Source organism: Rhinolophus ferrumequinum, chromosome 17 (genome assembly GCF_004115265.2).
Source record: "Rhinolophus ferrumequinum isolate MPI-CBG mRhiFer1 chromosome 17, mRhiFer1_v1.p, whole genome shotgun sequence".
Classification (NCBI taxonomy): Eukaryota; Metazoa; Chordata; class Mammalia; order Chiroptera; family Rhinolophidae; genus Rhinolophus; species Rhinolophus ferrumequinum.
This window is the reverse complement of record NC_046300.1, coordinates 18,821,562-18,846,180: the sequence shown is the minus strand read 5'-3', so window position 1 is coordinate 18,846,180 and position 24,619 is coordinate 18,821,562. Positions and strand designations below refer to the sequence as shown.

The 24,619-nt window shown below is 33.2% G+C and overlaps 1 protein-coding gene across 1 annotated transcript in view; it reads left to right on the top strand.

Annotated features, from left to right (window-relative positions):
• Positions 1–24,619, top strand: part of STT3B (STT3 oligosaccharyltransferase complex catalytic subunit B) — an 85,313-nt gene that overhangs the window by 43,342 nt on the left and 17,352 nt on the right. The window contains exons 3-6 of the mRNA XM_033132590.1: positions 773–1,060; positions 9,853–9,918; positions 12,229–12,328; positions 22,955–23,053. Coding sequence (XP_032988481.1) covers positions 773–1,060; positions 9,853–9,918; positions 12,229–12,328; positions 22,955–23,053 — 553 coding nt within the window. The remainder of the gene's footprint in view (positions 1–772; positions 1,061–9,852; positions 9,919–12,228; positions 12,329–22,954; positions 23,054–24,619) is intronic.

Below are 24,619 nucleotides of genomic sequence, written 5' to 3'. Positions count from 1 at the left end.
ATAACATTCTTTATAGTTTTAGTAATGGAGAAAGAAAAGAATCTTTAGGATTTAGTTAAGGACGGAAATGTAAATATGCATTTTAATTACTTATGAATAGCTCAAAAATGTCCTATTTACCTTCCTTTGAATCCTCTTAATGTTTTAGATTCCTCTTTTAGAGTAAAAGTCAGGAGTACAACTGTTATTTTAAGTGGTATAAAAACATTCAACCTTCTAGGAGTCCCATAATATTATCTTTGAATTCACAAGCTAGCTAGTCCTTCATTCCTTAGCCAGAGTTGCTTACTTTCCAAATCTTGGCTTTGAAAGGAAGAATCATTTATAAATAATACTACATGTAACTCATCTTCTCTTCTTTTCTCATTCCTTTATACACACACAAGTATGGGCAAAATTGGAGTATGTTAAAACCCTAAACTTAAGGGTAAGTTACACTAGGACCCTATTTTATAGTGAAAAAAATAGTGGGATCAATAGGAAAGCTACCTAGTTTTTCACTGAAAATCATTTTCAGTGTTGTTATTCATTCATTTTATCTGATCTTTTTTCTTTTATTTAAATACGTATCTCTACATATATGAGCTTTTTCTTGTATCCAATCCAAAAGAACATTTAATTTTGTAGTGTGTGAGGAAAGCAAACTGTTTTTTGAGATGTTATTTTCAAACTTACTGTAAATGATATGTGATAATAAAGAAGAGAACTTATGTTAGTGTTTTCAGCTACCTCATTTTATATGTAATTAAGTTTGCCATTTTTTTCTTCCTAGGTTTACCCAGGGTTGATGATAACAGCTGGCCTTATCCATTGGATTTTAAATACATTGAACATAACAGTTCACATAAGAGATGTTTGTGTGTTCCTTGCACCAACTTTTAGCGGCCTTACATCTATATCTACTTTCTTGCTTACCAGAGAACTTTGGAACCAAGGAGCAGGACTTCTAGCTGCTTGTTTTATTGCTATTGTACCAGGTTACATTTCTCGGTCAGTAGCTGGATCCTTTGATAATGAAGGCATTGCAATTTTTGCACTTCAGTTCACGTACTACTTGTGGGTAAGTAACATTTAATTTTTTGCTACTATTAGTGCCCATGAACTTTCTGTTGAAATGCTATAGGTTGTACACATTTGTCTTTGATCAGTTAATTATAGTTGTACCGTGTTTCCCCGAAAATAAGACCTAGTCGGACAATCAGCTCTAATGCGTCTTTTGGAGCAAAAATTAATATAAGACCCGGTCTTATTTTACTATAAATCTTATAGTAAAATAAGACCGGGTCTTATATAATATAGGATTGGTTATAATATAATATAATACAATACAATATCTGGGTCTTATATAAGACCGGGTCTTATATTAATTTTTGCTCCAAAAGACGCATTAGAGCTGATTGTCCGACTAGGTCTTAATTTTCGGGGAAACACAGGATACAGAGATTTTCGTTATTGTTCACAATAAATTTAATAATGAATAACATTAAAAAATGTCAGGTACTGTATCTCCATATATGTAATACATATGTATATATAATTTTGACAGTAATCCTGCTGTGCCTATTTTACAGGTGATGATGATAATGTCCATTATAAGTCATAGCTTCAAAAAAGAGGGTATCACAAAACAAGCTTTCTATTTTGTTTCTTTTTTTGTGGCGGGGAGAAGGGTCAGACATACTTAGGAAAGTTGAAATGTGGTTCAGTGTCTTGGGATTTTGAATTCTGTTTGCAAAATTAGCATTATTTTGCTGTTACCAAGTTATTTCTTCATTGCCAATCTGTGTATGTTTTATTTCCTTGTCTTTTTGTATTAACTAGTACTTCCAGTACGATGTTGAAAAGGAGTGGTGAGAGAGGACATCCTTGCCTTGTTCCTGATCTTAGTGGGAAGTTTCACTCTATTGCTAGTTTGCCAAGAGACTTCATCATGAATGGATGCTGAATTTTGTCAAATGCTTTTTCTGTATCTATTGATGTATAATAGTTACATGATCTTTTTCCTTTGACCTTTTGATATGATGAATTACATTAATTAATTTTCAGATGTTGAACCAGCCTTTTGTACATGGGATAAATCTAACTTGGTCGTGATGTATAATTCTTATAATACATTGTTGCATTTGATTAGCTAATATTTTGTTGAGGATTTTTGCATCTTTGTTCTTAAGAGATACTGGTCTACCTCTGTAGTTTTCTCTTCTTGTAATGTCTTTGTCTTGTTTTGGTATTAAGATATTGCTGGCCTCATAGAATGAGTTAAGAAATATTCCCTCAGCTTCTGTTTTCTGAAAGAGATTGTAGAGAATTGATATTAATTTCTTCCTTAAATGTTTAGTAGAATTCATCGGTGAACCGAGGTTGGCCTGGTGCTTTCTGTTTTGGATGGTTATTCACTGATTCCTTTTTAAAAATAGATATAGGCTATTCAGATTTTCTATTCTTTTGTGAGTTTTGGCAGATTTTTATCTTTTAGGAATTGGTTCATTTCATTTAGGATATCAAATTTCATTTAGGATATCAAATTTATGGTCTAGAATTTTTCACAGTACTCCATTATTTTAAGAAATGTTTATGGGCTCTGTAGTGATGATCCTTTTATTTTTGATATTAGTAATTTGTGTCCTCTTTCTTTTTTTTCTTTGTTGGCCTGGCTAGAGTATTATCAATTTTGTTGATCTTTCAGAGAGCTAGTTTTTGGTTTCACTGATTTTTCTCTATCTGTTGTCTGTTTCCAATTTTAATTTCTGCCCTGATTCTTACTTCTGTTTCCTTTGGATTTAAATTTCCCTTCTTTTTCTAGTTTCCTAAGGTGGAAGCTTAGATTATTGGTTTAGATCTATCTTTCTCTTCTAATACATGCATTCAGTGCTATAAATATCCCTATAAGTCCTGCTTTCTCTGCATCACACAAGTTTTGATAAATTGGGTTTTCATTTTTATGAGGTGTGATCAAAAAATACAGTGAATGTTTAAATTAAAAAAATTATTACAATAAAAGACACATTGCCATTAATCCCCTTCAAAGTACCCTCCCCCTTGCTTTGAACACACTCATCCCATCGTTCTTGACACTTTCTGAAGCAGTTCTGGAATTCTTTTTCATGAGTGTCTTTAGTTGCACTGTCATGGCTGCCTCGATGTCCTGAATCGATTCAAAACATTTACCTTTCATGGTCATGTTGACTTTGGGGAAGAGCCAGGAGTCGCACAGTGCCAGATCCAGTGAATATGGCAGATGAGGACACAGCGTAATGATTTTATTTGACAGAAATTGCCATATACCAGAAGCGATGTGTGACATGGAGCCTTTCTGCTGTGATACAGTGAATGTTGTATCAAAATACAGTGAATGCTGCTGCCAAGTGCCATCCAGTAGAAAAGCAGGGATCTTCAATACGGGAAGCAGTGCATTGAACTTTAGTAACAGTGTGTGGCTGAGTTTCAAGTTGTTTGGTGCAGTCAGTCGGGTGTGAGCTACGGTTGAGAGAAGGTGTGTGTTTTTTTTTTGTTTTTTTTGTTTTCGTTTTTTTAGTTTATTGGGGTGACAAGAAGGTGTGTTCTGAAGTATGCTATAAATCATCCTCCATCATGACAATGCTCCTTGTCACACATCACTTCTTGTATTTGGCAATTTCTGTCAAATAAAAACATTGCCATGTGTCTTCATCCACCTTATTCACTGGATCTGGCACCGTGCGACTCCTGGCTCTTCCCCAAAGTCAAAATGACCATGAAAGGTAAACGTTTTGAATCGATTCAGGACATCAAGGCAGCCATGACAGCGCACCTAAAGACACTCACATAAGAGACTTCCAGAACTGCTTTAGAAAAGTGGCAAGAATGATGAGATGAGTGTGTTCGAAGCAAGGGGGAGTATTTTGAGGGGAATTAACGGCAATGTGTCTTCTACTGTAATAAATTTTTAAAATTTAAACATTCATAGTATTTTTTTTATCACACCTCATATACCAGATTTTGTTTATCCATCAGTTGGTCGACATTTGGATTTCCAGTTTTGAGTTATTATAAATAATGCTGCTATGACCATTAGGTACAAGTATTTGTGTGGACATGTGTTTTCATTTTTCCTAGGTAATAAATACCTAGAACTGGAAATGCTGGGTTGTGTGGTGTAACTCCTCCTTAATAAACTACCAAAACATTTTCCAAAAGATGTAACATTTTTCATTCAACCAACATTATATGGGGGTTCTAATTTTTCCTCATTCTTGAAAACATTGGCTTCATCAGCTTGATTATAACCATTCTAGAGGGTAGTCTAGTAATATTTCATTGTGGTTTTAATTTGCATTTAGGATTTTTAATGACTTAATGTTGATATCTTTTCATGCGCTTGTTGGCCATTCGTATGCTCTTCTTTGAAGTATTTATTCAAATCTTTTACCCATTTTTAAGGGGAGGGTAATCTGTCTTATACTGGAGCTGTAAGCTTTCCTTTATTTATTTTGGATAAAGGTCATGAATGTGACAGATCCTTTGTCAGATATGTGTTTTACATATATTCTCTCTGATCTAGCCCTCTTTTCTTTTTTTTCTTTTTTTGTTGAAGAACAAAAGTTTAGAATTATGATGAAGTCTTATTTTTTTTTTTATGGATTATACTTTTGGTGTCATATCTAAGAAATTGTTGCCTAACTCAAGGTCACACATGTGTCCTAGGTTTTATTCACGAAGTTTTATAATTTAGCTGTTACGTTTGTGTCTATGATCCATTTAGATTTAATTTTTAAATACAGTGTAAATTAAGGGTCTAAGATCCCCATTCTTTTTTGGTCACGTGGATATCCAGTTGTTGTTCAGATATTATTTGTTGAAAAGACAGTCCTTTGTTGAAAATTAGTTGACCATAAATCATGGGTTTATTTCTCAACTATTCTGTTTCATTGATCTATATATCTATCCTTCTGCCATTGACACACTGTCTTGATTAATGGTGCTTCATGTTACATTTAAATTTGGGAAGTACTGTATAGGTTTTTATATATTGATCATGTGTCCTGTGACTTTGCTAAACTTGCATGTTAAGTTTTTTTAAGTTCCCTTGGGATTTTACAAGATCGTGTTATGTGCAAATAGTTTTGCTTCTTTTGCAATTTGTATACACTAAATTTTTTTTCTTGATAGATTGTAGTGGCTAGAACCTCTTAATGTAGTGTCCAATAAAAGTAATGAGAATGGACATCCTTTCCTTCCTGATCTCAAGGGAAAAGCATTCAGGCTTTCACCATTAAGTATGATGATAGTTGTAGGTTTTTTATGTGTTCTTTATCATAGATTAAGGAAGTTTTCTTCTATTTTCAATTTGAGAGTTTTTATCATGAATGGGTATTAGATTTTGTCAAATACTTTTTTTATGTCTATTGAGTTGATCATATGGCTTTTGTCCTTTGTTACATTAATTTGGGGTTTCTCTACCTCAGCACTATTGACATTTTGGGCCAATGCAATTCTTTGTTATGCGTGATGTTTCGTGCACTGTAGGATGTTTAACAGTATCCCTTGCCTCTACACACTAGATGCCAGGTTGTGACAACCAAAAATGTCTCCAGATATTGCCAAATGCTCCCTGTTGGGGCAAAATCACCCTTAGTTGGAAACCACTGCATTAATTTATTTTCAGATGTTAAAAATAACTTTGAATTCATGGAATAAATTACATTTGTTCATGATGATCCTTTTTAATACATTGCCAGGTTGTATTGCTTATATTTTGTTAAGGATTTTTACTTCTTTATCCACATGGGATATTAACATGTTATTTTTGTTTTCTTGTGATAATCGTTGTCTGGCTTTGGTATTAGAGTTATACTGGGCTCCTAAAATAAATTAGGGGAATGTTTCCTTCCCCTCTATTTTCTGAAAGAGTTTTTACAGGATTGGTATTTTCTCTTCCTTAACTGTTGGGTACTTTTCACGAGTGAAGCCATCTGAATCTGGAAAGATTTTTTTAAATTGCTAATTCAATTTTTATTGACAGAGCTCTGTTCTGATTTTGTTTCTTCATGAGTAATTTGATAAAGTGTATCTTTTTTGAAATTGTTCCATTTCATCTAAATGATCTAATTTTTGGCACTTCATAATACTCCTTTATAACTATTTTAATTTCTGTACAGTCTGTAGTGATGTCACCTCTTCCTAGTATTGGTCATTTGTATTTTCTCTGTTTTCTTGGTTAGTTTAAACTTTCTAACTAAAGTTTATCCAACTTTTGATTTCATTGATTTTTCTGTATATGTACTATTTTCATTTCTTGATCTTTATTATTCCTTCTACTTTGTATTTGGTTTGCTCTTTTCTAGCTTCTTGAGGTTTAAGCTTAAGTTATTTTTGCTCTTTCACTTTTCTAATATGAGAATTAAGGTTATATAATCATTGCTTTAGCTGTATTCTGTATGTTTTCATAATGTGTTTTCATTGTCATGCAAAGATTTTTTAATTTCGTGATTTCTTCTTTGACCCATGGGTTCTTTAGAAGGGAATTGTTCCAAATATTTGAAAATTTCCCAGCATTCTTTATCTTGTTGATTTCTAATTCTTTTGTTGTTGAAGAATTCGAATTCAGGTGTTTCAATAGCAACAAGTCAAAGACTGAGTTCAAAAATCACCCATCGGCACCCACCATCTGTTGGCTTTCCTCCTCCCCACCAATGGCTAGTAGCTCAAGCTAGGAAACTACCTTTTCTCAATTTCTTTTTGTCTATTACTCTTTAATTCCTGTAGCTCACCAAAAAATGTTGATTTGGTCTGGGAGCATAACCTCTCCTTTCTGTATGAATTCCTACTACTATAAATTTGGACCTCAACACCCACTTGGTCTGTTATACCAGTCTCGTAACTTGTGTCTTTGTTACCAGGAGCATTCACGATCTCGAAGGACCTTTTGACACTCAGTGTCTGTACTCACCATATGGTCTTTATCATATTGAGCTTTCACTGTAGTCCTGAGTTATAATGTGTGTGTTCAACATAGCCTAGCAAAGTTTTCATGTATTAGTAAATACTGAGGATATGTTTAGTTTACCGTATGTTTCCTTTACTCATTCTCTCAGGCCACACAGTTGGCTTTAGTCTTTTTTTTTTTTTAATTGTAGCAGTCGGAGTCCAATCAATCACAGTAGGTTAAATAGAGAAGTTTTATATAAAGAAATGTTAACTACAATAGAAGAACAACTAAGATAGAAGGAAACTATATGGTATCATAGGGCTGAGGGAGAGTACCCAAGGAAAGACAAGCTTGGAAAGGATTTAGATCTCATTGAGGAGGGTGTGGTTCAGCTCACCAACACTAGAGAAGTTCTGTGGCTTGGCCAGGCTGGAGCTGGTTTGGAGCTGCCAGACAAGCAATAAACCACCCTCTGGAGTGTAGGCACATAGGGGGTAGGGAGCTGGCAACCTATATAATGGTGTGCAGTAGGAGTCGGAATACCAACAGGGGACAGGGCAGGAGGCTTTCAGAGTTTGTATGGCGCTTCTGGTCACCATGTCAAGAGGACTGCAGAAAGGTCATTACTAGATCAAAGCTGCAAAGTCACAGAGAACTTTGTTTTGGGCTCACGGCTGATGGCAGTACCACCAGATGTCCTCACACTCATACACTAACTCCAGCCTACACCTGAAATGATTGGAGAGCCTCTTCTCCTGCAGTATTTGTCCAGAGCCTCTACTCAGAAACCTTAGCATCATACTCACTTTAAAGGAGAAATACTTAGAGGAATTCTTTTGTCACAGAACATATACCGTGTTTCCCTGAAAATAAGACCTAGTCGGGCAATCAGGTCTAATGCATCTTTTGGAGCAAACATTAATATAAGACCCGGTCTTATTTTACTATAAGACTCAGTCTTATATGATGTGATAGGGTAGGATAGGATAGGATAGGATAGGACAGGACAGGACAGGACGGGATAGGATACCGGTTCTTATTTTGCTATAAGACCAGGTATATAATATAATATAATACAGGGTCTTGTATTAACTTTTGCTCCAAAAGACGCATTAGAGCTGATTGTCCGGCTAGGTCTTATTTTCGGGGAAAACCGGTGTTGAAGGCTGTGGAGGATGTAAGATGTATTGAAGGATGTAAGAGGCAAGAAATGGTAACTGGTACACAAATATAAGGGACTTAATGGTCATTTGCAAGCTTTCCCTGCCAACGTTTTTTCTTTTTCTCTACCTCTAGTGTACTGAACAGCCTATCCTTTGTACTCTCGATCTGTTTTTCCTTGTTTGCTCTATTAATCTACCTACCATAGCCTTCTCTGCCCCTGTCCTTCCAATTCCTTTTTGTTTCTGTTCCATCTCACCTCTGAGAACACTGTTTGTTCTAATCTCGCACACTTAGAATTAGGCCTTTCTAAACATTCTTTTCCATTTCCCTGGTACTCACTCCCTTTCCTAAAAATTATCTTTTGGCCTCTGTGCCTTTGGTCTTTGTATGATTTGGCAGCATTACTTGGTTCCGACTCACTTCTCCAATCTCTCCAGATTCAACATAGGAATAATATCTCATCTGCCCTGGAAGTTTTTCTCATTTTAAAAATTTTCAGTATTTTAGTATACCCCTTCCCTATTCACGTTTTAACATAGGACCTCACCTGTTGTTTTACCCTGTGAAAGATAAACCTTCTTTTTTAAATCAAGGTAGATTTTGGGCGCCAGGGGGAAGATACTTTGTCACATATAACGAGTATGAACTATGATGTTCAATTCAAAGCAGTTTGTCAGTAGTCTAATAGAAGTCAACCTCATATATCTTTCAAGTGCTGTAAACTAAGAATGGTTTCTCTTCCCTTCCTCTGTCCCTTCCTTTTTTTTTTTTTTTTTAACATTTCCCCCAAAGATTGGATGTCACCTGTAGTTTGCTTTGATGTGCTAGTAGAGGCCCATTTTAAAAGTAAAGAATTACTTGAAATCAGCTCTATAGAATACTGTTAAATTTGAACTTCTATCAGGACATGGCAATGACTTTTTTAATACAGAGTTGCTTGTAAATGGGACTTACGTCTCTCATTGCTTTAGGACAGTCATGTGATTCATCTTAAAATTGACCCTTTGGCATAAGTATTTAGAACTTGTGTTTCTAAAATTTAAAATTCAGTTTTCTGAAGTTGCTAACGTATTTTGCTTTTTTGAGATGAACATATATAAACTCTTATCCGCGGATTATTTTTTAAATTATGTTTCTTAAGTCAGTAGAAATTTGTTCACTTTTTGAATCTTTTTGTACTACAAGATGTCTTTCTAGTTCAGGGGAATTGAGGATTTTACTGATACATCATTAGGCCATCTATAAACTAATTTTAGGAATATAAATTTCTTGGAGATATTGATTATAGTATCTGAAAATTTCTAGATGATGAGAAGTTTTCAAAAATGGATGCTCATAATTAGAATTATGTGAGATATAAATAATCACATTCAAATAAAGGAAAATTCAGATTAAAGTATAATATCTAAGAAAATTAACCATATGGAAATGTAGATTAACTAAACAAATTTATTCTTCAGTTATAATCTCAGTTTGTTGATAGTAATCATTTTAAGATAGAAGATATATCAAATGGAAAAATATAACTTGTTTCTGTTAAGTTGATACATTTACAGAAAGCCAAATAACTAGAAATAAAATCAAAGCTATTCCTAAAATGTCTGACTGCTGTCCAGAGTTTTAAATGCATGTATTAAGTGGATCTGAATATCTGAATAACCTCAGCACCTTTTTTTAGAATAACTTAGCTTTTTGTAATACAGGTTTACTAAACATTTAACATTTTTTAATTCTGCAGGAGCATTTGTAAACATTATTATTATGTTTGCTTTTTTTTTTAGGTAAAATCTGTGAAAACTGGGTCAGTTTTTTGGACAGTGTGCTGCTGCTTATCGTATTTCTATATGGTAAGATTTTATATTTGAATATACAGGATGTCTAACAAGTCTTTGTGGCAGTTCATCCAGTTCCTCTTCATCATTCTCCTCTTATCTAGTTCTCCACTTTGTTTCTCCTGAAATATTTAGGATCTTAATTTTGTTTAATGTGTACTTTTTTATTATTACCATTCTCTTCCCTACCCTTATTGTCAGGACCCATATTGACTTTTCTTTTAGTGGGGAGGGTTAATATTCAATCTGTCAAATAGAATATTTGCAGCAAGTGAAACAAAAATTTTCTTTTCAAATAATGGTCACATCCTCTAGGTTAACCTGTAAACTGCCTATATGATGTTTTCAACAGATTACTTAAGATAGGGGTTCATTATTACCTTTTCATTCTCCTGCCTTTTCCACACCACAGTCTATATCAGGGGTGTCCAAACTGCGGCCCGCGGACCAACTGCAGCCCGCAATCCATTTTTAATTGGCCCGTAGCAAATTCCAAAAATATATTTAGTTTACTTAAATAAACCAGGTGAGGCAATACGTACTTCACCTCGAGTGAGTGGCCCGGCTGTTTGTGTGTTTTACCACATATGGCCCTTGGTGAAAACCGTTGAAAAAAGTTTGGACACCCCTGGTCTATATAGTAATCTTGTGCTGAAAATTAATGACAACCATAGGTAGTTTTTTTTTTTTTTAAAAAACAAATGTCATGAAATTTGTGCATTCAGATTATCCATTCCCTTTTTAAAGTGGTTCAAGCTGGGCATATTTGGCACAGTTGTACTCAGTAACAGGAAACCCAGTCTCTTTCAATTTTAGACTTACCCTATTTTGCCGTGTATAATGTGCACCCACATTTTTGGCTCAAACTTTCAGGGAAAAAAATCTTTTTAATTTTTTTAATTCAAATTTTTATTTGTTTACATTTAGGTACTTATGTTTTGTATCATAAAGGAATTTTAGCATTTATTTTTAAGCATATGGTACAGGAAATTTTATGTACTGGTAATAAATTTACTATATTTATGCATCATAGAAGGCCAAGAACTCTTCGTCATTGTAAGTTCGTCATAAGTTCAAAACTGATTATTGTATTCCAGGGTATTATTCTGCATACCGATATCGTTATTGATTTCTAAAGTTACACTTTTAATTTATAAGCATAAATAAAAGAATTTAAAACATTATGTAGGTACGGAATTAGTACTACCCATGTGTAATGCACATCCTTATTTTTCCTTCAGAAATTTGGGTAAAAATGTATGCATTATACAATACAGCAAAATGTGGTACATTTTGGAAATAACCAGAAGTCCTTCTGTTAGGATTGTTAGGATTCTGTTACTCAACCAGAGTGACATTGTTTTAGGTGAAAAATAGCATGTGACTGAAGTGGTAAATTGTAGTTCTTGTATGCATTGTAAATTGAAGGCAGTTCCTTTGCAAGTGGTACTGAAACATTGTAGATAAGAGCAGCATTGTTAGAATATGTATGTTAACGTATAGTCTCTTAAGATGACTCTTTCAAACTTTTGAAAGTATAAATGGCTCTTTCAAACTTTTAGTTATTAGAGCACATCCAAGAACTTTGATCTTAACAAGACTTTATGGCTTGTTACTAATTTATAAAAATTAATAAATTCTATTGGTTGCAAATAAACATTATCTTTAGAATCTTTATTAATTTAGACCAGAACATACTCAATTATTCTGATTAAATAGAATTGTTCTAACTTTGTGATACAGGCCAAACATTAAAATGGGATCTTGATTTATATAGGAAATAATTTATACCCAAGGTAGCACCTTTATTTTGAGGATCTCAAAGCATATCCAGATCATCTGAGTATTCCTTTTACTTGAATTGTTGACTGGTGCTAACATTCATTGTGTTTATTGTCAGTGAAATTTCTTTCAATGTATTTATCATCAAAAATAGGGGAAGTAAAAGCCATTTTTCCCTTAAAAATTTATAATCTATATCCTAAAAGTCCTTATCTCCATGAGTCTTTTTACTTCCAATTAACAAATTATTAATATAATGTTCTCAACATTCTTGTTAAGTTTAATTTGTTTATTTCTCCAGTGAATGTAGAGAAGCATATTGAATTTATGGGATTATGTTATTTTAATTGTCAATAAAAATCAGGAGAAATAGGTTATTTGAAGGTTATAGTAATATAAATACATTTTTAAGCATATCTCAAAATTGCTAAAAATCCTAGTGTTTATATTTGCTTATGTGTTTAGATTTTATGACAAATAAAATGTATCTATTTTAAAAAGCAAACATATAAATTATTTAACGTAGCATTTCTTTGCTCATAGGTCTCTGCTTGGGGTGGTTATGTGTTTATTATCAACCTTATTCCACTGCATGTATTTGTGTTATTACTGATGCAGAGATACAGCAAAAGAGTCTACATAGGTAAGTGATTTGACTTTTGAAATCTGTCAATTTCTAAGAGATGTCTCATATACATTGTTTTCATTGACCAGACATTTCTGTTAGGTCAGTATTATGCATTAGAAGGTAAAAATAATTATATTTATTTTGCTTTCTATATTTATAGGGAGGGTCAGGCATTTTTACTTAAGTTACCGTCTTCTTGATGAGTTTTTGTAGAAATTATTTTAGATTTAATATTTGTGAGCCATTTTTCTTTTTTTTCTATTTGAGGGAAGGTGCATTTCTATCATGAAAATCATCCACATATACATATTACTCAAATTCAACTTACTCACTGTAAGAGATTGAGCATCTTCAAAGTAAACAGTTTTAAACTTTTGAAAGCCCTTTCTATACAGTATACAACAGACTGTCTTAGTTTGTTTGGGTTGCTATAACAAAAACCACAGATTAGGTAGCTTATAAACAACAGAAATTTATTTCTCATAGTCTGGAGGCTTGGAAAGTCCAAAATTAAGGCACCAGACTGGTCATGTTCTTGTGAGGGCTCTCTTCCTGGTACATAGCTGACACCTTCTTGCTTTGCCCTCACATAGTGAAGGGGAGTGCTAACGCTCTGGGTACTCCTTTCAAAGGTTACGAGTCCCTGGATCCCTCAGGACCTAATCACCTCCATCACCTTGGGCATTCGGTTTTCACCATATGAATGGGAGGTGGTTGAGCACAAACATTCCGACCATAGCATAGTCTGTGCGAAACCTTCTCTACACAATCTTTATTTTTGCTACAAGTTTTTAAACACGTCTTTTGAATTATATACTTAGTGATAGATGGTGTCTCAAATCTTAGAGCCCATTTTCTGTGATATAGACAGAAAATTCTTATAGGTTAAATTAGAGAGAAGTTGTGATCAGAAACTAATGTCTTAGTAAAATAATAGAATCCCATTATAATGTTGTTGGAAAACAGTAGCACAATGATATAAAGCATGTTTATTTGATTAAAAAAACATAGTAATTTAGCAGTTCCTCAAAAACTTAATCAGTTACCATATGATCCAGCAATGCCACTCCTGGGTATATACCCAAGTTAAATGAAAATATATATTCACACAAAAACTTGTACACTAATGTTCATAGCAGCATTCATTATAATAGCCAAAAAGTGAAGACAACCCAAATGTCCATCGTTGATGAATGGATAAAGTGTGGTATATCCATGCAATGGGATATTATTCAGCCATAAGAATGAATGAAGTACTGATACATGTTACATTGTGAGCCCTGAAAACATTATACTAAGTAAAATAAGTCAGACACAAAAGGCCATGTATTGTAGGATTCTTTTTGCATGAAATTTCCAGAATAGGCAAATCCAGAGACAGAAAGTAGGTTAGTGGTTGCCAGGGGCTTTCGAAGTGGAGGAGTGACTGCTAATGGGTTATGGGATCTTGTGGGGGATGAGGAAATGTTCTAGAAGTAAATAATGGTGATAGTTATGCAACTTCGTGAATATAATAAAAAAATACTCAATGGTACATTTTAAAAGGGTGAATTTTATAGAATATGAATTATAGCAATTTAAAAAAATGCATGGTATTTTAATTATATTTCTGGCCATTTCAGCATACTTTATAACAATCACCACTTAAATAATTAATATATTTCTAGTTCTTATTATACACCACAAACTGTCCTAAGTTTTTTATGTGTATTAACTCATTTAATCTTCATAACCCCACCATGAGGGTAGGTATTGTTACTATCTTCATTTTACAGATGAGGAAACGAGAACACACAATAATTTGCTGAATATCTTGTAGCTAATAATGGAGCTGAAGCCTGAACTTAGATGTTTTGGCTCCATAGCCCATGATGCTAAAAATCACTATAACTATATCTAGCATGTAAATAAATACTTTACTGTTAAAATACACCAACCTATGAGGTCTCCCTACCCTGAAAACATTGTAAACAGTCATTGGGATCCAGAAAGGAGAATAATAGATTAAACTATAATTTTCAGCTGTTTTGTTTAGGAAATATATAAGGAAAGAAATTTTTTAAGTTAAATGGTTATAGGGAAAGAACTAAGATTTTTGTTTGTTTAATTTTTAAAATTTGGCTTCCTGAAAATTTGTCAGGAATAGAGTGAGGAGAAGACTGAGGGATTGACTTTTGTAAAACGCCCATGAATTAGGAAGATGGAGAAGAGACCAAGGAGAAGTCAGATGTAGTCAAATAAATAATGTTTTTAAAGAGGTTAATGGAAGTCTACAAAAAAGTTTAAAACATGAGCAGTATCCAAATCCCCTTGAGTGTTAGCACTAAGATCTAGTAGGATGAAACCTGAGAAAAAGACCTTGCATTTGGTGAGTAGGAACTCTGGTCACTTTAGAAAAAGCATACAATTAATACTGCTTTGGTTGGCTTTTGAGAATATTTCTTTTTTTTACAGAGCGAATAAAAATAAAATGGTTTAGGGATGTTATATATGTGTATAAAGTTAGATTAGTAAATGTCTCCTAATTTCACAGAATTCAGTTTCTCTACCCCACCCTCCTTGTTTCTTTTCTCTCTTATTGTACTCATGTAACTAAGTGATTTTTACACTCTTTCATAGAGTTTACCTTTAAATGGATGAAAAGTGATGATGTAAAACAATTGTTTCTCTTCTTTCATCCTAAATGTATCAGGATTTAAGTTAAATTTTACCTAACATTATGGTCCTGAAAAAAATGGAAGCATTAGCAAGTGTATTTGTATATACAGGCTGTCCTATGATTTTAACATATATATCATCCTTTGTCTGTAATTATCCCTCCTTGTGAGCAGAAATATTTAGATAAAGAAATAAAGGATTGATATATGGCAAACTTATAATTAATAACCAAAAGTTTGATTGGATTCTGAGTATCAAATTAAGTGAGGAAAAAGTGAATCATTTGAAATAATTAAGATAAAAATGTTTCCTTTTGAGTAAATGTTTTTCATGTGTCCTTAGACTTGGTTGTTAAGCCAAGGAAAACTGTTAGTCTGTTCACATGTGGAAAAGGAGGTACATGGAAGATAATGTGGATGAAATTTGAGGAAGGGGGGTTGAAGTTTATAAAGTTAAATTATTTTGTGAAGGTATATTTTGGACTTGTTGAATTTCACTGTATTGGAAAGTAAATTTTACAAAATTATGTTATAAATAGGATTCTGATGTTTTAACAAGAAGAAAGTCTTATTTTGCATTTATAGAAAGACTGGTTTGCAGATATCATATAACGCTGATGAGATGTAAAATGATTTTAACCTTTCTAATTTGATAAAAGTTTATCATATATGTCATAAGAAAATTATTAAAGATATGAAGACATGTTTAGGGATATTCAGTGTGGTATAACTTGTAATTGTGAAAAGAGCTTAAATGTCTAATTATAATTTATAATTATACTTAAATTGTAGCATTTTCATACCATGAAATACTAGTGTCATTAAATGGAATATTTTTTTACTATTTGGTGATATAGGAAAATGTTAATAAAAAGCAGACAGCAAGGATTACTATTGACTTTTTTCTTTATACTTTGCTTTCTAAATTTTCTACAATGAACATGTATTAAATTCATAAGGAATGAGACTTGCTTTTTCACTTATAGAAATATGAATTTTACCTCTTATGGTTTATAAGTGTCTCATTAAATAACAATAATTTAAGAAGGAAGAAATTGGTTTCTAATATTGATAAATGATTTTTAAATGTTACTGAAGAAATTTGTTTATGGTATTGTCTATGTTTTCTCTAGTGAGTTAATTTGAGTAAGGAGAGTAGCAGAATTGCTTTTTATATTATACCTGAAAGGTATCTTTGTGGTAATATTTTCTGGAAACCATCATTGAAAGAGTAAAGTGTTGTAGACATACTACTTTAGTTTTGCGCAAATTATTCTAGGATTGTCTATCTTGTGAACAAAGAAAAGATCATCCTACTGTTTAGTGAATTAAAAATAAAGCCATGAACTTTAGGAATCATATTTATACTTTACCGCTACAAACAGAATATATCTAATGCTAGATTAACTTATAAAACAACAAACTTAAAAGAAAAATTGCATGTAAAATTTCTAGGACGCAAAAGCTGGAAGTGCTAGAATTTATTTTGTCTAATGCTACCTTATTATTTTTCAGGAAATTCAAGCAAATTGGTTCACTAGAGATTTAAGTGTTTAATAGATAACTAACTTTTGTGCTAGCCATTAGGATTCTTCTAAGGAGCTTTCATAATGTAATCCATGATTACAGTGTAATTATAGCATGTGAACAAAATGGAAATGGGGAGGGGTTTGTGAAAATCAATTTCGATTTTGAGTTTAAGGGAAGTCTTTTTAGGCTTTCCAATTAACCATGCCCTTCTGAAAATTTGAGATAAATCTTGATTTTTGTTTGTTTGTTTTAATTACTGGGGTGACAATGGTCAACAAAAGTACGTGGGTTTCAAGTGTACAATTCTATAATACATAATCTATAATATATATTGCATTATGTGCTCACCACCCAGAGTCAGTTCTTCCATCATCATATATTTGACACCCTTTACCCTCTTCTACGATTCCCCCTCCTCCCTTCCCCTCTGGTAATGACTAAGCTGTTATCTGTGTCTATGAGTTTTTGTTTCTTTATTAGCTTGTCTTGTTCCTTTGTTGCCTTCAGTTTTATATCTCACATATCAGTGAAGTAATATGGTTCTTAACTTTTTCTATCTGACTTCATTTAGCATAATAACCTCAAGATCCATCCATGTTGTCTCAAATGGCAGTATTTCATCTCTTCTTATGGCAGAATAGCATTCCCTTGTGTATATATACCACATCTTTATCCAATCATCTGCCGAAGGACACTGGTTGTTTCCATGTCTTGGCCACTGTAAATAATGCTGCGATGAACATCAGAGTACATATATCTTTATGGATAAACGGTTTCATATTTTTGGGGGTAGATACCCAGGAGAGGGGTTGCTGGGTCATATAGTAATTCTATTCTTAATTTTTCAAAGAACCTCCATAATGTTTTCCATAGCGGCTATACCAATTTACATTCCCACCAATAGTGTATAAAGGTTCCTTTTTCTCAACAGCCTCTCAAACATTTGTTTTATTTGTCTTGTTGATAGCCATTCTAACAGGTGTGAGGTCATGTCTCATGGTGGTTTTGATTTGCATTTCCCTAAGAGCTAGTGAAGTTTAACATTTTTTTCATATATCTGTTGGCCATGTTTGTATGTCTTGTTGGGAGAAGTTTCTGTTCATGTCTTCTACCCATTTTTTAATTGGATTGTTTGTCTTTTTGTTGCTGAGTTGTATGAGTTCCTTATATATTTTGGATATTAGCCCCTATCAGAGGTGTTGTTTGCAAATAATCTTCTTCCATTTGGTTGGTTGCCTCTGTTTTGTTGATGGTTTCTTTTGCTGTGCGGAAGCTTTTTAGTTTGATCTAGTCCCATTCATTTAGATAAACATTGATCTTGAGAGCGGAAAATAGTATAGAAACAGACTTACAGAGGATTTGTGGTAATGTAATCATAAATAAGAAGTGCCCTAACATAGAGGGTCAGAATATGCACTGCAGAGCCAAATTAACTGGATTCAGTTCCTGGCCTAGTCATTTACTAGTGGTGTAATTTTGGTCAAATTGCTTAATTTCTTTATGCGTTTATGTCCTCATGGGTCAGATGGAGATAATAATTCCTACCTCAGAGTTTTAAGGATAAATGAGTTAATGTGTGAAAACTGCTTACAACACAGTGCTATTTAAGTGTTTGTCTGTCAGTGGTGTTAAAATTTTGAAGGAATAGCCAGATAAAACAGAGTTCCAGAGGCTGAGAGAAGTGATTATAAAGACCGAGGGGATAAAACCCCAATGTGAGTCTAAAGATTATTCCTTTTTTAAAAAAACTGAAAATTTTCACTACAACTATTTTTGATTATGAATTGTAGTGGAGAAATAACAGCAAAGTGTTATATAAAGTACAAAATAATAACTAAAACACAACTTCTAATAGAGTGGTATGCTTATTTTTATTTACAATTTTAAAATTTAAGGTAATAAATGTATGTAAGTGAAAAAATTAAATACTATTATAAGGTTTATAAGCAAAATCAGCAGCCTCTTTCTCTACCTTTTCCTTTACTGGCTCACTCCCTAAATTCTCATCCCCAGAGACAGTCTCTTCTGGTTTGGTTTTGTTTTGTTTACCATTAATATAATGTACCGCTGGTCTGTTCCATCGTGTGTGTGTGTGTGTGTGTGTGTGTTTTCCCTACCATCAAACTATCTCAGACACAGGTAGGTGTCCTACCATTCAACTCAGTTCTGACACCATCTACCCACAGATAACATCTGATGCCACAGGTTAAGGGCTCAATCCCAGAAAACTGTCCGCAGCTTCAGATGCCAATCTGAAGTCTAGGTTGTCACCTCTGCTTCTGACAGAATGGCTATAAATTAGAGGTTCCCACAGCCCCCTCCTTGGGTTCGATTGATTTGCTGGAGCGGCTCACAGAACTCAGAGAAGTATTTTACTTACTAGATTACTGGTTTATAATAAAAGGATGTAATAATTCAGGAACAGCCCAATGGAAGAGATACATTAGGCATCCTAAGTTGATGCTTTGTCATAGAAGATACTTGTTTGGTTTGGGGAACCTCAGGAGCTTCTTGAAAACTAAAATTTCAGTGGAATCTGAATCAGACCTTTCAATGCCTTTTATCTTACAGAACAACTCATTTGTGCACCTTAAGTCAACGGCAGTGGGTTTTGTTCTTCTCTGTATCAGTCTGTTCCCCCGCCCCACCCTTTCCACCTCCCCTCTTAGATTTTTTAAGTACTTTAAGAGTGAAGGATATTTAGGCTCTGTTTAGAAGATTACTATTTGTTCCAAATCAAAGAGGTTTCTTTTTTTGTTTTTGTTTTTGTTGTTGTTAAAAATAACCAAAGAATAATAGACTTTCTATATATCTTTCTAATGTAATTTTTCTAACACATTTGCGTATGCTCTTCAGTAGTGAATGTCAGTAACTGTGCTTCCACAGGATGGCAGTGTGGTCACATTTTCATGGTGTAATAAATGATTTACAGCATGACTACTGGTGGTGCGCATTTCCTTAGAGCTCACTCCTTTGATGGAAAGCTTTATTCTTCTGGTGTAAAGGGTAAGAAAAGTAGGGTAACATGGCTAGATACAAAGTTGTAATAGATGTGTATAGTAGTTTGGTCAAGTCTCCTAGAGAGTTGGTCGGAAGAATTGGTGGGGAATGATTGCTATCAGTTTGTACTGTTGAGGTGTTCTGAGAACATTAGAGAGTGGTACTGGTGTGGGCGATGGCCTCTTCATTGCTCAGGTCCAGAAGAGGCAAATCTCCCTCCTTTAAGTTTTTATAAGGCGAGGGTTTTTTCCCACCATTCTCGCATGTACTTGTTTTATTATATTGTGGTTATTTGTATACATCTCTGATTTTCCCAATTAGATATTTAACTCTTACAGCATAGGATTGCTCTTACTAAGATTTTGTATTTTTAGAATGTCTTGAACACACTGTTAGATGCTATAATACATAGCCTGGAGAAAAAACAACATGTTTTCATTTTGCAGTAGAGATTGTCTTTATTTTTAAGAATTGAGAGTTAATTCACTATTTCTTTCTACTCAGTGTATCTAATTCTTATTTTCTGTTTTAAAATATGAGTTGTACATGGGATTTAAATTGATATATACCTAATGTTACATATTCAAGGAGAAGGGCAGTATTAAGCAAGTGATACTTTATATAACCTGACAAGCAATCCTGAATTTTATTTAATGGAAATACTTATCTGTGTATTAGAGAGTGCTATGAAATAGAACTTATATCCCCCTATGTAAACATCTCAGTATCAGTGATCCAAAAAATATAAAGTACAGAAGACATGAATCCAATTCTCTTAAAAGAAAATGGTTATCTTTGGATTATTGCGTTGATCAGCTTTGTGTCATTGGTGCATATAAAGTAGGTATAAATGAGGCTAGTTTGGATAAAGGAATTTCAGAGGTAAAATATTGTTGAGAACTTGTCTGTTGACATTAGGTCAGCTTTATTTGATACTAACCTACAGTATGTTTACAAAGTAATACAAATGAAAGCCCCCGCCCCAACCTTTAATGTTTTCTGAGATTGAGTTTCTTTTGAACTCATCTCCATTTCTCTTATTATTAACATGAACCCTGGTGCATCTATTTCTGTATGAAGTGTTTTCTTCTTTACTGGTAGCAATAAATGTCTTTGTGAAGTTGCATAAAACCGCTGAATTGAGAATATTACCAGGTTTATTCTTTTTTTGAATATGTCTGGAAATGTACTTGAGCAAATCCCCGACAAGAAATTTCCTTAGTGGTTCCCAAACAAGTAATTGCTGAAAATTTTACACTGCCAAGCACAGTATAGCTCCATTTGAAGAGCGAGAATATGAATGTGTGTTTTTATGCCCACCATACCTTTTAGTGATTATTGCTGAAAATGTGACATATAGGGAAGTAAATGGACCAGAGACTTCCACTCTTTACTGTATTTTTTAAAACAAACGGGAAAAAAAAACACCCATGACTTTTGCAATTAAGAACAAGCCAGTAATCCGGAGAGACAGACAGATAGAGATTTGTATTTGCCTTGGGCTGGGCTGGCGGGAATGGGGAGCAGCTGCTTAATGAGTATGGAGTTTTCTTTTTATGAAAATGTTTTGGGATGAGAGAGAGGTGGTGGTTGCACAACATAACATTGTGAATGTACTGAATGCCCCTGATTGGGTCACTTGAAAATGATTATATTTCACCTCATTTTTTTTTAAATCTTCACGTTTTTGTTCAACATGTGCCATTTATCATATTTAACTCAAAATCCGTGACAGTGTTACAATATTCATTGTTCACTTGTGTTTATAAAATAGAGAAATCTGGCCTCAGAAATTGTGGTGTTTGGATGTAAGTGGACTTAACTATAATTAAAACACATAAATGACATAAGGTTTTCTCAGTCCTGATCTTTCTAGTTGTGCCTTTGTGTGTTCAATATTTGTCTAAGGTTTGATTGGGGTTTGGTTTCTCAGCTCCAGGTGTTTAAAAGGCCTGTTGATCATAAAATCTTAGGTCAATCTATAAATCTTCTCATCCAAACCCTTTGTCAGGACATCTACAAAAGGACTGATTTGTAAAAGAAATATATTGATATTAGAAAACCTGTCAACCAAATAGACTGACAGTTCAAATCATGTGCTAGAGAAATTCTTAACTTTTTTACGTTTGTGTTCATATACCTCATTGAGGGTAATTCCACTCCAACATTAATATATCTGGAAAGTACATTATATGGGATGGATTATTTCTGCAGTCTCCTAGACCACCAGTTCTCCATTAGCTTGCAGTCATCAGAAATTTTACTCACATACATTGGTCCATTCTATTAAATTTACTTGAGCTTCTTACCCTTTTCCTAACACTATAGTCATCTCTTACGAGACAGCTTGGGAGGCAATTTAACATTTGAACCATTAGCCCATAATTTACCTTCTATAAATGGAGTTCTTTTAAAAGCAACTAAACATTTTTTCTCAACTAATTTGGGTAAAGGGAAGTATATGCTGTATGTTGTAACAGTTTTTCTTCCTAAATATACCCCCAGTCTTTTTTTCTAATAGAGTATTTTATTTGCCAACAACTGAATATTGACTGTGCTTCGTAAAATGACGTGAATACGCTTTATAAATGGAATGATTTTCACATTAACTTATTTCAGATGGCTTTTATCTTCATTTCTAAATAATTTTTGATTACAGCGATTCCAATTTTCTCTGTAATTATCTAATAGTGGTCTGTGAACACCTCAATGCAAAACAAGTCTTATTAGACAGATTGTAACCCCTCCCCAATTTGCCTATACATTTAGGTTGATACAAGCCAAGAATATTATAATATACTCAGTGGCAAGAGCAAATAGGTTTCCTTTATTAGAACCTAGTAAGTTCAATAACTAGTCAGTTTTATGGTTTAACTTCTGTGTACTAAGTCCTTTTTTTCTTTAATCACAGAAAACTTAGTGGACTGGCTTTTTTTTTTTTTTTTACTGTTAAATACTGTACAAAGAGTAGTAGGAGACTATAAAAAGGGTATAAAATACTTGAGAGCTTTTGAGATAATAATAGCTCTTCATATATGGAGACGATAAGTATTCACTAGGTCATGCATACTTTAGATTAATGGCAATAGGAATGGTGTTTACTTATTTCTATATTATGTAGCTTCTTGGGTTATATCAATGATTATTAATGATTGAAAAAGTTTGATTCCATTTTGGGGAGAGGAAAGAAGCACCAGTCTCCTAACTGTTCTAAATTATATTTTACAAAATAAAGTACTTAAAATAATTTTTTAAATTGGCAGAAAGAATGTTCGTGATTTGTGATGTATGATTAACTATAAAATAGCATTGAGTAGAACAGTCATTTCAAGAGTCTGTTCTTAAAATTAAGTTCAGTTAAAACTTTGCTAAAAAGATGAGTTATGTATACATTTATGTTTGAAATACTTAATGTAGTAGTAAACTATCATTGTTTTCTATTTTGTCTTTATAGCATATAGCACTTTCTACATTGTGGGTTTAATATTATCCATGCAGATACCCTTTGTGGGATTTCAGCCAATCAGAACAAGTGAACACATGGCAGCTGCAGGTATGAGAAAATATTTATTGTCCTTCTTCTAAAGAATGTATGACTGTATGACTAGGCAGTCTTCAAGGGAACAAAGTGAGTCTTTTCGTTTTTAATTTTCATCATATTGGTTCTAAAATATCACCGCTGTAGAATAAAAATATCATAGTTTTCTTGAGACTTTCTGCTATTGTGTTCTCAAAATTGCCTATCTTCTCAGCCACTGCTGTTTTGAAAAGCAGAGCATCTCTTTTTGCACAATTCATGTTACTTGCAAACACTAAATAATATTCACTTGTATAAACAAATATTAAGCAGTATATCTGTACACTGAGTTACTGTACTATTGAGTTTCCATTTCAGCAAATTTAGATGGAACATTTCATTTTTATGTTCCTTACCTCTCACTAAAATATTTTCTCTATATTTACTAACTGGAATTAATGGTTTTTATATTAATATAAAGTCATATAATTCCCCTCCATATAATCAGAGTACTTTGTCATTATTAATCTGGGTCACAAGTAACAAGATAATGGGAGCTATGTGAGTAAAACTTTGTAAGAGATTCTGAACATGAGGTCCATAGCCCATACGAAGGCTGTGGGTAGTTACTTTATTTGTAGTATTTTATAAATATTCGTATATTTAATTTTCTGAGGTGATGTTCCATAGCTGTTATTTATTCATTTATTTATTTTTGAACTTATAAGAGTTTATTTGAGCCAAACTGATGACACATGCCGGGTAGCAAGATCTCAAATGTTTCCCATCCATAGCTTTTATCATCAGATTCTCAGTGAGACTCTTGTAACATCCCACTCCCCCAAAATGTTAAAAACCCACAACATACTATTACATAGCACTTTTAAATGTGTGAAATACTTTTACTTGCATTTCTAATGTGATGTTTTAAAATTACCAAGTAGTAGTTTGAGAGAAATGTATATTCAGTTTGGAGTATACAATTGTGTATAGCAATGTCTATGTAGATACACAATCACCTGACTCTTTTACATACGCATTATTACATTTCCTAAAATCTAAATAATTGATAATATTTATTAATCATTCTAAAACATATTGTTAAAAATAACCCTTATTGCTAATTTTTTTTTAAAGAAAAATCAGTATTCCAGATGGGTTAGGGTTCTCATTCTTTTAGTTTTATACCTAATGCTTTTGTATTGTGTTTTGTACATTTTGACAATTAAATACTTTTAGTTATTGCTGCTTTAATTTTGTTTATGTTAGCACTCACTCTTATATCTACTAATTGAGAATCTTATATAAATGTGTAATTAAGGTCACATCCCATCACTCAACTATAAACAGTAACTATATATCAGGATTTTCCTGATCCAAGTCTTTTGTATCCTTTAGTAAATCTTAGGATTGCTTTTTAGTGACATTTCTGTTTTTTTCCTTTGTCATTAAAATATGGGACAAAGGGAGGAATTTAATATGCTACCTGGGCTCCAGATACTTGAAATGGGATTTTTCTTCCCTGAACCATGTATATGGGGCGTGTGATCGTTTCAAAAAAAAAAAAAAAAAAGTATAAGAAATTTTTGGATGTATTAATTG